The following is a 17,897-nucleotide window of genomic DNA, read 5'->3' as shown; positions in this document are numbered from 1 at the left end:
CAGATTTACACCACATCCACTTTTCCCCCCGATAAGTAGACCAATCAACGGCTAACCAGGAAGCGATTATAGTTAACTGCTTACACTTACAGCTGGGACATTGTTTTAAACGGTTATACCAGGGAGAGTGTTTCCCTGGTTAAACACCAAGATATAGTCTGAAGACTCCACTTCACAAACCGATTCGGAATTATGGTTGAAAGTAGAAAACGATGGATTAGTCAAAAACGAAATAATATCAAAACAACAATACAAGAAAAGAAAGTTGTAGATGAGAGATGAAAAATGGAAAGATTTACCACAGAAATAACGATGAAATGAATGCAATAACATGACTATATGATGTACAGCTTCACTTACATGTTTCATACTTTCAGTTCCATTGCCGCGGTGCATTGTTTTAGGTACGTACTTGAGAAAAAAAGACAAGAAATACAAATCTCAAAATTAAGATAACTTTCACAGTGTCAGAAGTGCAACACACTTTACACAATTACTACTAGAAATAACGGTATATTTACGTCTAATCATACCAGAGCCGGAAGTAATAAAATATCTCATTCACAAAAAAACGATAAGAGATAAGCGGGCGTTGGGGTCATTGCATGTCAAAAGTCATCATTCTGTTGTTTTTCCAGCACATGTATAGTCTCATAAGCCTGTCACTTTTTGAAATTATTAAGAAAAATAAAGTGCCTTTTAAAAAATATCTCTTCATAAATAAAACAGTATTAAAATAATTTGATTCCAAATTAAGTAGATATCAGATTATACGTTTTTTTTTAAGTTCATGGAATTACCTTCTAGGCTCAAAACTAATCCTTTTTGTTGCAGAATGTAGTAATTAAGTTGATAAAACAAGACTACGGCAGGTCGCGTGGCGGGCTCGCTCGAGGCATGCGGAGCTACAATAAAGCTAGGTGAATGCGAAATAACTCATACGATCAATACAGGTACACACAACCAAATTGTATTCATACTTTTGTGTATGGACCATTGTGTGGGCACGCGTACACCTCGCTCCCCGTACTACAGAAAAAGTGTACGATAACTCTCTGTATTCATCGAAACTTTTCGGAACTTTTCATCAACTTCCAGCTCGATAAAGAGTGATTTACAAATCACAAGAGGGGAATATTCTGAGAGAATTCCAAAGGAAAATTCTTCGAGCTGAATGCTAGCGCGATCGCAAACGTTTGTCGTCATGGGGAAAGAAAAAGTAGTCGCGATTATGAGAAATATCGAGGAGCATCAGCAGCGAGTGGAGCGGCACTCGCAGATCGACTCCAATGGGTAAGTTGTGGGGGTAATCGTAACAGGTGCATGGTGGTGTCTGGTGGTGTGTGTTTGTGTGAAGATAGGGAAACCATTTTCACATGCTCGTATACATTATTTGGGGTTTGGGCATTATCGAGCAGCAATTATTTTCTGTTTATAATAGTCAGGACGTGGGAAAGTTTTCTTTATTTTGCCTGATCTTTGCAGAAGTACAAGTAAATGAGAAATATCGTGCCTCCGCTCACATGGACAAGGAGATTTCATGCTTTACAATCAATACTTACAGTTATACCAAGGAGAACATTCTGGCCTGGTTAGACCGGTACAAATGCCGAGCAAAACAATCCATTCTCTCACCATCAATACACAAAAACACATGTACTAGATCATGGAAAAGAATATAAAAAAGGGGTGGCTGAATATATGTAACAGACGTACAAATGTATGCGATAATTAGCTTCAAGACATGATTGGAGTCAATTTCAAATGGACAAGGAAATGCTGGCAAGATCCCAAGTCGGCGTATTTATAGGCTAATTATCATACTTCGTAGATCGTTTTTCTCGGTATGTTGTATCTGTATTTATATCTATGCAGAGAATAATGACAAGGAAAAAATACGATTGCCGCTTTTTATTTGTGGGTGAATCCATGTCCCACGGGCGTGGTTCGTTCTTCTGTCAGTCAAATGTTTTAGGGTTCAAATTCCTGCATCATTGCCTGGTGCATGTTTTCGAATAGTTGACTCGTTCGACCCAGGTGTAGTTAACTAGTTGATGGGTACCTACTTGGGGATGGGCAGATAAGTCGGTTGTAACTTGTAAGACTGTATAAACGTTATAATTAGATCGCCATGAGCATCACTTTCTTATGGGCATCAGTGCTACACTTTAATCACATTACATATAATTATCAGTAAGAATAATTATGATGTCTCTTGTCCTTTGATAATTATAAAAACTTACTACTCCATATCTAGTTATGTTTCTTTAAAGAAGAGGATACAGGTAGGGTAACCCCCTCGCTACCCCCCCCCCCCCTCCCACACACACAATTTCCTCAACCTTTTCTAGGTCCTGTAAAGAAAAGAGAAAAAGGTCAGGTATAGGGTAATTGGTGAAAACTCTCTCTCCCCCCCCCCCCTTTCTTTCTCCTCCTCTTCTTCGTCTTCTTCTCCGTCTCCTTCTTGGCCGTCTTATTCTTCATCTCACTCGTTTGTTACAGTTTTATCGTCATATTTTCATCTTCTTTTCCTTTCCCTCCTTAATCCATTTCTTACAATCGTTCTTCTCCATCACCTTCCTCTTTTTCTTTTCATTTTGTTCTGGTTCTCCTTCCATTTCTTCTCTTTCTTCATTTCCTCCTTACTCCCCACCTTCATCTTCTTGTTCTTCTTTTTTTCTTCATCATCTTCTTCATCGCCTCCCTTCTCCTTCTCCTTCTCCTCATCAGCATCATCATCATCTTCCTTTTTGCAATGTTTTACAGAAAACAGATCTCTACGTATTGCGTCAGTCTTGATCTGATTAATGACATATATGGTCAACCAACCTTGTCATATTCTGAGGCAATTTGCACCCCTCGTTTCCCAGTAAGATCCTCTGTTGCACCCCTTATCCTTCCGCTTACCCCTCCCTCCCGTCCAGCAGTCCGATTCTCTACGTCATAAACCCTTATTAATACAGTTATTTTTAAACGATTGTGCGGTTCTAATTTCCCTCTTCCTCTCTTCTGTCTCCATGTCTTCTTTATTTTCTTCTCCCTCCATAATCTATCTTCTTCCCATTTTTTTCTTAGATTTTTTAAAATTTTAAGATAGTTTAATCTATTTTTAAAACAAAGGGAATAACGGAATGGAAAATCTTCATACAACAATAGTCCATCATATATAATTGTCCTAACGAGCAACAACTAATGTATGGATTACGAATTCCGACTATTGAAATACAATTGTTTATAACGGGTGAATTAAATAATTTGTACATGTATGAGGCACTTTACAAAGACGTATACGGTATATCAGTGTCAAATTTAGTTACTTTTACGAATACGGCCTGAAAATGTCCTAATGAATATAGAAGATACGAATCCCAAATCAAATGTTGAACTTCATATACTATAAAGTCCGGATTGTAAATTTTTAAATTCAAAGGTGAAATTATTCGGGTAGCAAAAGCTCCGTCTCCCCCCTTTCAATGCCAAATTGACGAGAACAAAATAAAAGAGAAATTATACTACAAAATGTGAAAAAGGTCAACGGAAATCATATTTAGCTCATAAATTGTATCCATCTTAAAGCAAAATAATATCGCTCAGACAATATTTAAAACAAGTCTCCTTTTTGTGGGGTGGGTCACTCTTTCCGATGTTTCTACCGGTGATTTTAAACGCTATGCTTCTCATGTAGTATGTAACGCATGTCGCACAATTTGTTTCCTTTTTGCAAAAAAAGAAAGAGTGTTGAACTTCCCAACCCATTATGTAAACGATGGAATCGTCATTTACCATCTGTGCGACCCGGATGACCTTCGTTGACCCGAGTGACCTCCAGTAAACTGGGTCAAAGATGATGATACCAATCCATCATCAGAACAGGTGGATCCGATTCGATGTGAATGCGAAGTGAATCCTCGTAGTGAATTTTACCAGGGAAAGGCCCACTGATTTGCAATGTACTTTGATTAAGTTGGCATACTATTGTTATCAATGTGCAGTTCAAATTCTTTGGACAATGAAAACGTTGAGCATCGTTTGCCTGTCTAACATAATTCCAGTCAGGGGAGAGTAGGATGAGTGGCAGGGTAAGGAGAGAGAGAGAGGGGGGTGGAGATACTGGGTTGAGAGGGGAGGTTAATTAAGAGAGTTGAGCGAAAGGGCGGAGAGGGAGAGGTAAGTCACATTGAGAAACAGAGAGATTGGAGGGGGTCAGCTTTAAAAACAGAAGGCCGCTTATACTCAGTTTGTGTGCCGATCAAAATATAGCATTTCGGGTGCCCCCCCCCCCTTTCATTAGGGCAATAATAGTTCACAATCATTTTAACTCGCAGCAATTTAATCGTGTAGAAAAAGGAGGGGGTCCATGAAGCGACCGTTTGCACGTCCAGCTAGAAAGTCATCTACAGCTAGTAGTACAAGCCCTTTAGAAAATGTAAACATAGCCACACCCTAACGAGTAACATACAGCTCTACAACTACAAGGGCACGGCAACATTGTACCTTGCATGGTCTTGACCTCCGCAAGAGGTTACCAATGACGTCACAATACCCCATCGGCATCTCATTAACTTTGTCAGACGATTAATTTCCGGGTTCGGCCTTTCAACTTCCTCTATCCCCTCCCCCATGCATCGCGGAGTCATTATTTCCCTACGCCGAAAACCCAGGTTCACTGTCGAGTGGGTATATGAAAAATCTGGTTTGGATTAGAAAGGTATTAACCTCAATTCACTTTTATGGAAACAAGGTGGAAACTATTACGTCTCTACGGATAGTGACCTTTAAAGATTGGAGAAGATTCAGATTTATAAACGAGTTTTTAGAGCTCTACATTCTTTATATTATTATCTTGATATATTTTCAATAAGAGAAAATGTAAATACATGTACATACATAGTTTTGATTGATGAAAAAATACAAGATGAAACCTTTATTAATGGATACCGCTTTGTGAAGGTCACCTATATCGTTTCTGTTCATGTCTTGTAGAACCTGTCTAGATAGAAAGGTCCCTGTGGCTGCTTTTTCTGCTTTTCTTGAGTGGTCGTAATAGACAGGTTTACATGTACACTTGAAGTATGTCTAGGACTCTAGGCACAGTAGATAGATCCATGATCTAGGACTAACGAAGCTGCCCACCACCATCCCTCCAGTCACCTATTAATTTATGGATACACCGCTGCGATGTACTTTAAAGAGAGATAATAAAGTTGAAAGCTTTTCTGTTGGCGTTAAAACTTCAAGACGCGAGCTACATTAGGCTGTAAAAAGAGCATCAAGTTTGTTTTAGCTTTTAAAGTTTGAAAATGTAATAATGTGAAATACGGGAGAATGTGAAATACGGGAGACTGTCAGTACTATTGCAAAAGAGTATAGCGTTAAATGTTATTATCTCAAAACTTTGGTCACATTTTTTGTGTAGAACACATCCTTTTTATGAAACAAAATCTTTTGGATTTGTATAAATTTCAGTATTGCCAAAGACCACAAGCGTGTTGTGATTGGCTCATGAGCTGCAGTGACGAGCGTAGGAAAAAGAGATACATAAGAACCAGATGGGAACTATTCAGACAGATAACTGTTACTTTTCAGGGGCGAACAGGTGTATTCATCTTTGGTCTGAACACGGTGTTACTATGGTTCATATGACATGGCGAAGAGAAAGACCAAGCGAACATCAGCAACTCAATGCGAGCAACAGACCAACGGGTATGAACACGGTTTTCAAGATGCGTTATCCTATATCATGATCCCTTAACGTCTTTGAAAGCCAACGTCATACGGTGGAGAACTTTCTTTTAGCGAACTTCAATGACATGTGCTCCGTCTTTAAAACAGTTGCGGTTAATTCAAATTGATCGCAATTTGATATGAATCGCTGTTTCTGTTTAAAGAGATAGGACTTGTAAGTTTATGATGGATGTTGGATAACTTGTGATCAATTCGAATCAGCCGCTTCTCTTAATAAGACAGGGCTATATGGTTCATTGTTTTGGTCATTGTCATATCTGCTTGTCCCCTCTCGCCATAAATTCGGCCAGAATCACTTCCGTGAAGAAACTTGCTTTTGAATGCGTTCCCACTAATTGGTTCTGATCAAGGGCCTGATTCGTTATAGTTCGTTTTTTATTTTGACGAACTTTTCTTGATGGACGTCCAGATATGACTCGCGTCGGCGCTGCGACAAGTTCAAAGTGTTTAAAATGTTCTTTGCGCCGGCGATTCAAGACGAATCCTAAGTATACTTTGTAATTTTTGCACGAAGAGAGAAGGTAATATAGGATGTAGCAACGACCTTCGCTTTAGGTCGTTATACGTTGGCGAATCAAGACTATTTCCACAAGGAGAGGAGGAGAAGGTGCAAGAAAGCTAATTTCCCAGGATCGGTGTAATTCGCTTGAGAAAATCTTCAAAGTGTGATTAGGGTCCAAGATCACGAAAATTGTTTCAAGATGGATCGCATTTTATTCAGATAATGTCTCCACTTCGGGATGTCATCCAATGGCATTTTCTTTAGGTTTTCTATTGAGTCACTGCCATCGGATGTCATTGTGGGGATACTAACAAGTCTATTGGCGGCATCGGTCGTTACGACGCATTTCCCGATTGTTATGTTGGTGAAAGTTTTTAATCTGATTCCAATTCTGATTCTTGTTCATTTCTTTGCATATTATTCTCTCTTCTCTTTCTATCTCTCTCTCCCTTTCCCTGTCTCTTTCTCTCTCTTCGAGCAAGAGTATCCAGTAATCTGGCATATTGCACAATGGGTCGAGACTGAAGTATAGCAAAACGCAAACATTCGAACGCAACTTTAATTCAACAATTCAGAATCTTATGGACTTACCTTACATGGCAATTTTTAAGCAAGGAGCTATATATGCTATTTTAATCACTTGTATTAATTTTCTTAAATTTTAGGTACTCATTCTTTTCATGAAGCTTATTTTGTTTTATCGGCAAAGTAAATGATAAACGGTGAAATTTTGGAGCATTGCCCCACAAGGATCTGATTATCCACTGCATGACTACATTACCGAACAAAAGGATAATGATAAACCACTGTCGAAAATATTGTCTCTGCGGTGGGGATGGTATCCAAAATTATCTGTTTTATCTTTTATTATGATTAGAGGGTGAATGCCTTTTTAAATTTAGAGTCAACTCGAGTAATGGGACCCGTTTCACAAAGCCTTTTTTTCAATGACAAGTGACAAATCTGCTAAAAACCAATCAGAAGCAAGGATATCACTACATGTAGCTTATAAGAAAAGATGTCGTTTGTCACTGATTTTGTAAAATGTGGCACTGGTCATGCACTATCACTGTGAAGGGAACTGTCTTTAAGTTATCGGGAAAGCTTATGTTTTAGTTCGAAACTATCAACTGAAATAACTGTTATTTTAAGGTGTAAGAATCATCAAAACAAAGCGAATGTATTCGCTTTTGCTGACGGTCGCATACATTGGAAAACACTGCATAGTGCATACAGATATTGTTTTGGGGACAACGCACTTTTGGTGCCATCATAAGTTAGTCCAATGATTTAGAATGTATTAAAGTTGTTGTTGGAATACGGTGGTATTTCAAGATGAGCATTTTTTTTTCAGGGGACAATTCCTCTGTTCCGCATGGGAATTTATTTAAGCAGCAAGCTCACAAATGCATTATTTTTTAAACATTTTTTGTATCTCTAACTTCTCTTTGATATCCTGATAAAACTAGAGTTGGCGAATCATTGTTCCTACGTTGAATGGAAACACGCAATCAAAATCAAATAAGCGTTTGGAGTTCACCATGCGGAAGTTATTGTGTGCGTTTGTGCTTGAATTGTTTCTCTTATTTCAGGTATCCTAACATTAATGTCCGAGCCCGAACTCGGATATTTCCTGATCAGTCTACCTAAGTCAATAATATTTACACACCCTGTGGTTTTCCTCAACATGATACGATTCCGCCTAGTGTTAAAGTTCAAAGGAACCAGTCAACGACCGTTTCTTCTGAAGAATCATCAAGCAGCACTGTTTACCCAAGTCCGTGATATTTATACACATACGTTTTGGTTTTCCTCAATAATGATACGATTCAATCAAGTGTCAGGGTTCAAGATAACTCTGATTGTAGTAGTGCTGGTTATTTTACCTGACTGCTAAGAAAGCATAAATGCTTGTTTGTAAGCAACCAGAAGACCGACGGCTTTAGGTCATTTCTGAGGGACCTGGTAATGAGGATTAATGCCTTACGCTCTTACCAAAATCTCTGAAACGACCGTTTCTTCTGAAGAGTCATCAAGCAGCACTTGTGATTGACATGGTCGGTCTCTGAATCAGAACTTCTCAGTTGGAGACCTTTTTTGTTATTCAATAAGTAATGATTCAAAGCCTATGCTTCGTTTGTTTTAATCATAGCACTAATGAGAGTGGCCAAGGTCCTTCATTTGATATTGAGATTTTCAAGACCTGAATGTGAAAGTTGAGGCGGAAGACATTCATCAAGGGACAACTTCCGGAGAACTGTAAGGTAGACTTCCCAAGTGACATGGTCTAGGACCTAGGACTAAAAGGTTCTTAGACCATTGCTCGACCACCTGAGCTTGATCGCCTCTAAACTTGACAACCTATTTGTCTTTTTCTCTTCATGTGCTTCATAATTGAGACTTGATTAACTTTACACTTCCCCAATCAATAACGTCTTGGTTTTCTCTCTTCTTGAAAATGTAAACCACTGTAGAAACCACTACTGTGAATCCCTCCTTCCTGGAGCATCAGTAAAGTAAGGAATCCATCAAAGATGGTTACTTCTTCAGAACCATCCAGCTTTGAAAATCACCTGGTAGGACATGGTCTCAGACATTGCACCTTCAGCGTCTAAGATCATTGTTTTAACTAAGCTAAAGCACCTTTAAAGTTGATATCCTGCTTGTCTTTTCTCTTTGTGATCAGTGAAACCTTGGAGGTCCTCTTTGTCACTCCTCTGACTTGGAAATTGGAATGCCACAAGTGCAAGGAATCCGTCAAAGACCACTCATTTCTTTTTGAAGGCTATAGTACATTTTCTTGTTGACATTTTCCCGGACCCATGCCCTGTAGGTTCCAAAACTATGACTCTATCGTGAAGTTAATTAAAGTCAAACCTGTCTACAGCGACCGCCCAAGGGAAACAAAAATGTACTTGTTGTAGACAGGTGGTGACTAAAGCAGGTTTGACTGTACCACCCTTTGAAGATGTCCTTTTTGTCTTTTTTTTCCTCAGCGAAACTGTTGACGAGGTCCTCAACGTGAATCCTTCGTACCTGGAGTGCCACGGATGCAAAGAGTCTATCAAGGACCGCTACTTCTTAAGAGCCATTGAGAAGTATTGGCATGAAGACTGTCTCTCCTGTGACCTTTGCCAGTGCCGACTAGGGGAAGTAGACTGTCACATGTACAGCAAACTTGGAAGGAAGCTCTGCAAGCGGGATTATCTGAGGTAAGTAGGTGAATATTTTGGGTTGCAACCTACAACAAATTAAACTTCTTTTTTCGTTATAAATAAACACCAAAATTATGTGGAATTAGAGACCATGTGGCAGCAGTGAACAAAGGAAACTGGATAATCACCTACTTCTAGCCTGAAAAGAAATTGTCCCTCTCCCATTTTCAAGAGCTGGAAATTAAATAGACATTCTCCCCTAATCATCACATCATAATGAACAAGCACCCCCCCCCCCTCCCCCAATTCCTTGCTTCAGTTTTTTTTGTTGTAAGTACAAGGAGAGTTGCCAAACTACTATTTGATTGATCAATAAATGGGGCAGGGACATGACCTTACCTAGTAGTATCATGCTATTTATTTATTTTGATTTTGACAATGTGTTCCTATGGTTAGATAAATTAGTATCCCCACCAAACCTCTGGTTGTATGGTGGGATGTGAAACCTGTCATGACAAGGCAACTTGAACGGCTTTATGAATAGTTAGATTAAACGTCAATGACAATGTAGACTTCACAAACTTGAACCCATGCCAAAGCCAGCAAAGACAATGGCTCCCTTCCAAATCTACCTGCACAATGACTATTGTTTAATCAATCATTTCCATGTTGTACGTGATAGGATGAAATGACATGGTTTCACAGGCGACCTGTTTCAAAAGAATGTCAAACTGTTGTGGTAATTCCAGTTAATGTAGATGAAAGTGCATTGTATCGACAGGAATATTGGGATAATCCATTTGTCATGAATAATCTTTGTTCTTCCCCTCCCCAATTTTAATTATCTGTACTATACTGGGTCCCAGGCTTGAGAGAAATATACACTAAATAGGTTAAAGTGACTGGTGGGAATTGAAACATGGACTGTTTTGTTACATCCTCAAATCCCCCTCCCCACTCTTCCCGCCACTTCCCTTTCCATTCAACTCTTAATTAGTGACAAACCAGCACAGAATGGAGCTGGAATGTGCCTCCTCCATCATTTGGGGGGGGGGGGGGGGGGGGATTCAGCCTCCCCATAAGCAGTTTCCTGACACATTAATGTTCTAGCAAAAGACGTACTGCTGATGGTAACTTTGCCATCAATGACAACTACCACGGTATCAGGGCTCAACAGCCAATCAAAATCAAGGTGCAAAGGGGCCATATTCTAGCAAAAGACTTACTGCTGGGAGTGGTGATTATATCGATGGGATATCACCACATTCCAGTTAAAGACTTACTGTAAACATCCCCCACCCCAAGTCTTCTTACTTTCTCTTGATATATATCATTCCTGCCTAAGGGCACAGTCTAATGTTTGAGTATTGACTTTTACTTGCTCTTCATCAGAAACTTAAAGCCCCATTGCCCTTCTGATAGCTACTTGCGCCATCTATATAGCAAACAATGCCTAATCGGTGCCTGTTGGTTCTCCACGATCCCCTTTTTTTTATGTAAATTGAGAGCTGACTTGATAAGATAACCACCTGTCAGGGCCCTTGCAGGAAGGTCTAATCCCCCTGGCCAAACTAGTGCAGAAGTGCTTTAATGTCTCTAATATAATATACTGATTCATTATTACCTTTAATCTTTTTACAGGCTATTTGCTCCAAGCGGCGTGTGTTCGGCGTGCAACCGGGCGATCCCCGCTTATGAACTCGTCATGACCACCTCGTCCGAATGCCGTTACCACCTGGAGTGTTTCAAGTGTTCTCAGTGTGACAAGCATTTCTGCGTCGGGGACAAGTACTTCCTGGTTGGGTCAAAGATCATGTGCGAAGACCACTGACAACGGACACTTACCAACTATACATGTTGTAGGAAAACTGTATGATGGGCGATTATCTTTTTCTTGTGTGAAAGACATGTGCGACGACCACTGACCTGACACGACATTTACCCACTCATTCAGACAAAAACTACTATACAACGCTTCATACATAAACTGTACCATAAGAATCTATAATTCTCTTGTGTGAATGACTTAAGTGTTATGTCAAGTAACAAAACATAGCAAAATTGCATGTTATGAAATGCCGTTTTGATCCAACTCTGTACAGTGAAATTTCATAGAACGAAATGGAGGTTTAGAGCATAATTTTAAATGCAAACTCAAGAACGTTAAAGAACACCAGTCTACAAATCATTCGCAGATTGCATTATTCACCAAGATGGTCAGTTTCTGCAGCTTCAACAGAAAGAAGAAGAGTCAAGAACTAGAATGGATCACAAGTGGGAGCGTTCAATGTCTGATGTTTTTCCTCTGTCTTTTTCCCCTCTCTCCTCCCCATCTCTGTCTTCTCTTTCTCTCTCCCTTTCTATCTCCATATATATCTCTGTCTTTCCCTCTCTCTCTCTCTCCCTCTCTCTCTTTGTTTTTCTCCAGCTATATCTTAAAAGTTGATTTTGATGAGAAAGACCACTGCCTTATTTATTAAGAACCAGACATGTGCCTTTTATGCACACTTCAGAGACTGGTGACTTCCGTAATTTTTGTAAAAAAGTTTTGTCATATTTGTCAACTTTGGCAAGTGAAATTAACTTGCCCTTTTGTGCTATCTGGTAAGTTCTTTTTGAAGCACTGTATGACTTCACAGGGAGTCAACTTCGGATCTTGCTTTGTCAAAGTCAGTCTGTAGATGTTGCTTGAATCTAGCGCGTTGCATTCAGTTACCAAATTCAGCTATTCGACGGTTGGCACAAAAATATTCAAGAAAGTGTAGTCTTCACTTTTGTAGGACGCGATTCACGTTTATAGTTTGAATCTCGCATGCTCCTAGAATGTCGAACATTCCAATTATCATACGTAACATTCCGCTGTACATACAAACAAACAATGTAGATTTCATGATCATCACACTTTGTTTTCAGTCATTTTAAGGCCATCGCACAACTTAGGACACGACTGGATTTCCACAGAAATGACATCAGATATGATTGAAGACACAGGCCAAGTTGGCCTTTTCTCTGGTAATATCCGTCAATATTCACGCTTGTAGCTGGGTCGTAAGTTGTGCGTTGGCCTATTTTAGTTTCTTATAAAATATACATTGTAGCTCACTTCAGACTATGGACTTGAATTCAAAACAACATTTCAAACAAATTCTCTAGCAAGTAATCATTAGTTTTATTCATTATTCACATCTTATAATGGCTTTTCCATTTATGGAAGAAAATACAAGCAAAATACATGTATAATGCACCACCTTTGTCAGGTGGTGGCACACAAAAACAAAACATAAATGAACAAAAATACAATATGATCTGATAACATAAGTCAAAAACTAGAAAAATTAATATTTTTCATTTTAGCTGAACAAATTTTTCTTTTTCTTTTAATATTCATTCTGTATATAAATTGATATAAATGTATGGATATCATAGATCTATTAATTTAAGTACAGACAAGCTGGAATACTATCTTTTAGATTTAAAAAACATGATTTATTCACTGTGAACTTAAAATTACTTCTCATTTAATACAACAGAACAGCATTGTTTTGGGAAAAAAACAGTGCACTTTTATTGGCTAAGATAAGACTCTTATCCATCCAAAAATCGCAAGAGCAGTTTTCCTGTAAGTCTTTTTTGTTTTCTGTGACAATCATCTAAATTCTAAATGTTTGATCACGCTCTTGTACAATAATTAGCCAAGTTACGATGACTGGCGTGCCCGAAAAAAAACCCACGATAACGTCTTGTTTACAATATTAATAGTGTTTAGTGAGGGACCCGCAATGATTATTACCGCAATGATTATTACCCCAATATTTGCTAGGTACCCATATGTTTAAATACGACTTGGTCGAGGTGTGGACAAACCAGTATACTGGGATGTAAGAACAAATCAAGGATCAAACTTGGGACATCTCGTATGAAGTAGGGGCCGGTATTCAATTCAAAACTTACAGTATGTCAGAAATATGAGTATTTTACTTAGTTTTCAGCTTAGATAAAATACTTAGCCAACTTTGGTATTCAGTCGAAGTTTTTGGCTAAGTATTTTACCCTAAATTCAAGACAACTCCCTATCAGACTTGAGCCCATTATGTTTTGTTATCATAAGCTGCGCACAATATACTAGCACACATTCAATGCAAATTGTTTTAGGTTGACAATGTGACGTCACAGTGATTAAGTCGGCTCACTAAAATAAAATGCTCGGATATGATCTAAATACGAGATAAGACATCTTACTTTGCCAGGTAAAATGCTAAGTAAAATACAGATTGAATCCACTTAATTGAATAAGGCCCCAAGTTTGCCCAGGTCCATTTTGTTTAGTTGAACATATCTTTTCTCTGACGTAAATGATATAAATATTGTCCCTCTTCGACCTTAAGTGGTTGATTCTTATTTGTGTTGTGTTAACTTTAAAGATCACAGCGATATATTCCAGAAGTATTCAAAATAAACTGCCCAATTCATCTGGCAGTGTATTCACAAACTATTTTAGAAAATAACAATACAGTGTATTTTATAAGAAAAGCATTAATATTCATATATTTATTTTGGCCCCTAATATGAGTGTTTTTATTATATAAATATTTGATTTTTGTATGGAAATTGGTATAAAATCTATTCATGTGTCCCAAGTGTACTAGAGTACATTATAATATATGGTTTACTTTACCAGATATATATATATCACATATTTCTTTTATATAAGAACACAGCGCAATTGTTTAAAATATGACCAACAAAATATGGAAACTATTCTATTTTATACAATCCTAATACAGCTGCTAAATAAATACTTTGTTGTACACAGATGTATGTAATTTTGATTATTTTCTTTGGAAGTGATCATATCTTTTTTTTTTAAATAAAAACCATGAAGAGTGCTTTGTACCAATTGAAAGGATTCCGTACATGAGTTTCTAAGAATCCTATTACATTTCTAGATTGTATTTTATCATGTTATTGTTTGTGCTAGTATACATCATTGTGTACTTTGTTGCTAATAAGTGTCATACAAATAGTAATTTTATCATTGTACATAGTTATCTAAATGTATTTTGTACTAAGCTGTATTTGTGTAAAATGTATTTTTGAAGCAGTAAGCATCTTATGTTACATGTATATACTACTTGCTGACAAAGGATATAATTCATGATTATATTACATGTACATGCATACTTATATATGAACAGCATTGTTATATTATGTAGGTGTAACCGTAAACATATAGAATTGAATATACAGGTATATCTGTAACAAGGCTTTAAGTACATGCTTATGTAAAGGAATGGCACATATATACCATTCCATAGAAAGGGAATCCTACATGAGTTTAAAAGGATGTTTCCCATTAATACTGTGAAATTACATGTACATATCTCCATCATTAATCCCAATTTATGAATTGATCATCTAACTACAAATCGTCTGTTGAGATCCAGAAGGGCATTAACTTTGTATGAAAGTAAAGTAAGAACCTGTACATAAAGACCGCTCAGGAGAAACATGAAATGTGGTCTTCATAGGCAGGTTGCCTGTATGTACAAGTTTCTTATATAGTACATGTTTCAATGAGAAACCATTTTCAAGGGAAACAAAACATTAGGTCTTTGTAGACAAATCGTCTTTCTATACAGGTGGTCACTAAAGCAGGTTTGATTGTATTGAAGTTCATGATTATGAATAAACGCCCTTCTGGCTTCAAACAGACGATATGTACTGCTTTTTGGGAGCGATATTGTAAAACCAGAACATTTCGCAAATTGTTAAGAACAGCCATTTTAACTGCAAACAATCGTTGTACAATCATTTTGTGGACTTAAACTTGCAAACATTTCATGCACGCGAAAGTTTCTGGTTTTATTTTACCGGTAGATGAATTAAAGTGTGTACATGTATGTAACTCCATATTTATGTTAGAGAAAGTAAGTAGCATTATTATTCCATTACATGCCTAGGATACCCTACGTGAGTTTGAAAGGGATCCTTTAAATATGATATGTGGAGTTATCAAATAATATTTACCTACATATTTGTGTAATTTACCCCACTATATATTCAGTTGTCCCTTTGGCATTATAAGTCCCCCTGCAAAGTTTGGGCTTTGGAATATCTACATTATTTTGTACCTTCATAATCCCCAAATCCCATTTTGTTTTATTTTACAAGAAATACAAGCTTTTCTCTGTCCAATTATATTGGATACTATATACAAACTTTAGGCGGTTTGAAGCATTTAACGTTTGGTTGGATTGCCCATCTTTTAAAATGACGTATCTCCAGGTTGCTAAAAAATAATTAATTTTTTTAGAGCAACATAATAAATACCGGCAAGGAAATATCTTATTTCGGAATGAATTGGAAGAATTGGCAGCATTGGATCAAGGGGCTATAAGCTTATAGTTCCATGATTGGATCGACTGCAAAAACAGCTGGACGGTCTTGACAAGCCATTCATTGTACACTAATATGTAATGCATTATTTTGTTGTAAATAAAATTGTATTTGAGATATTGTTCTTCATTCAAAGCATGTATATAAATAAATTCTTTTAAATCACGAAATGCTTTTAACGCTGTCATTATTTGTTTGTTTTGTCCCCCTAAACCAAATTTAAAAGCACATTTGAAAGGAATGTGTCAGTTATCCGCAGTAGGTCTCAGATATTAAAGTCTTTCATTTATACAGCTCCATTATGTTTATATTTATGGTAATACATACATAAATATATGCTGCATTATTGTAGAGCGCTAAAAGAGACTTCTGATAAAGAAAGAGTCAGGCGCTATACAAGCAAGGATAATTATTATTATGATAACATTTGTTATGACTTTATGACTTTATTACATTTATGACTTTTAAAAAGCATTTTAAATTAGATATTGACTAAGAATCATCAAAAGAATAAAAAAGAATAATTTGTACCCAGATTGAAAACTTCAATGAAATATGAACAAATAACACAAATTGATTTATTAATTCTCACATTAGTTGTGAAAACATAATCCAGGTCTACTCACCTAGAATGACCTTAGACATTGTGACCTTGAATTTGTGATAGTTCATACCCCTTGGGTACAGTTTTCATGGAATTTGAACAAAGACTTTTGAAATTATGCTAACAATTCAAAATATTGATGTTGATGCCACAACATACTGAAGTCTAAGTTTGTTGACCTGAGATTACACTGGTCTTTGACTTTGCGACCTAAAATTATAGTCACATGATTGGGAATACTTTAGAACCGCTATGTTCAAGTTTTTATGGAAGAGGAATCTATAATTTCAAATTTATGTTAAAAATTCAAAATCTTAACCTTTGGTTAAGTTTTTGATGTTGATGTCACAAGATAGTCTAAGTTTGTTGACCTGAAATGACCTTTGACCTTGACTTTGTAACCTAAAACTCACATCATTGGGGATACTTGATTAACCTTTAGTCTAAGTTTCATTAAATAAGAACTTGTACTTTAAACATTATATTAAAGATTAAAAAACTTAAAGGTAAAGACCAGTTATGGTCATGCGATTGCATTGTGAAAGAAACGTTGTGGAATCGATCAGAAAAGGTTGATCATCTAGCATCTAGCATCTGCCAGGTTCTGGAATCATCAAAATGATAAGAAATTTGGCCCATTCTTCGTAAAGTTACAAGCACTATACACAGAAAGATGTATATGGGACTACCCTATATCTCTCACAGACCATGAGAGAAACAAATTTACCAAATATATGAATTAGTAGGCGGTTTCCCGGCAAATCTTTTATCATCATGTATTAGTCAAAACATATTCTTTCACATGATTGGTAATGAGAGCTTCAATTTCATTTTTTGAAATTGGGGCGTTTCCAATACTGGTCTTTACCTTTAACCTTAGGTACAGTTTTTGACGGCGACTGGAAAAGCGGCGCTTATGTCTTGCTTTTTCTATGCAGGCGAGAAAAAAAAATCATCATTTCAGAATGACACCTGACAAAGTCATTAGGAACTGGCAACATGGAGAAGTAAGAAGAAAAAACTTCCCATTAACTGATTTTATAATTCAATAATTTAAATCATTAGTATTTAGTGTCTTCAAGAAATAATTTCTTAAGGACATATTTTCTGGCTAATCTTGTATTTCATCAACAGTAATTTTGTGTGATTGTCTATACCATACCACTATCTCCAACAGGTAATTTTAAAATTAAGAGTGATCTTGTTTGATTGTCTACACCCTATCACTAAGAGGATGATGACGACGAGGAAATTAAAATGCTGATGAAAATAATAATGATGATGATATTGATGATGATGAACAGGGGGAAGAGGATGTTGGTGATGACAACGATTATGACGACAATGTTGATGGGGATGACGATCAGACCAGGGGGTGTCACTTATAAGTGACACCTCCCTGATCAGACCCTTGACAGCTGCAAGGTTGAAGTTAAAGGTAAAGACCAGTTATGGTCATGCGATTGCATTGTGAAAGAAACGTTGTGGAATCGAT

General features: G+C 37.2%; 1 protein-coding gene across 1 annotated transcript; it reads left to right on the top strand.

Annotated features, from left to right (window-relative positions):
• The first annotated feature begins 959 nt into the window (after positions 1 to 959).
• LOC100892046 (rhombotin-2) lies at positions 960 to 15,968 on the top strand. Its single transcript, XM_003729148.3, has 3 exons — positions 960 to 1,293; positions 9,244 to 9,459; positions 11,044 to 15,968. The coding sequence occupies exons 1-3, from the start codon at positions 1,175 to 1,177 to the stop codon at positions 11,231 to 11,233; spliced, it is 525 nt and encodes a 174-aa protein (XP_003729196.1). The 5' UTR covers positions 960 to 1,174; the 3' UTR covers positions 11,234 to 15,968.
• Positions 15,969 to 17,897: the final 1,929 nt, after the last annotated feature.

Source organism: Strongylocentrotus purpuratus, unplaced genomic scaffold (genome assembly GCF_000002235.5).
Source record: "Strongylocentrotus purpuratus isolate Spur 01 unplaced genomic scaffold, Spur_5.0 spur5_scaffold_18, whole genome shotgun sequence".
NCBI lineage: Eukaryota > Metazoa > Echinodermata > Echinoidea > Camarodonta > Strongylocentrotidae > Strongylocentrotus > Strongylocentrotus purpuratus.
This window is presented reverse-complemented; position numbering and strand designations above follow the sequence as displayed.

Excerpts from the sequence above, each read along its gene's own strand:
- LOC100892046 (XM_003729148.3), top strand. The coding sequence starts at position 1,175 with ATGCTAGCGCGATCGCAAACGTTTGTCGTCATGGGGAAAGAAAAAGTA. Across the intron at positions 1,294-9,243 it reads TCGCAGATCGACTCCAATGG|CGAAACTGTTGACGAGGTCC; the intron begins GTAAGTTGTGGG and ends TTTTTTCCTCAG. Across the intron at positions 9,460-11,043 it reads TGCAAGCGGGATTATCTGAG|GCTATTTGCTCCAAGCGGCG; the intron begins GTAAGTAGGTGA and ends ATCTTTTTACAG.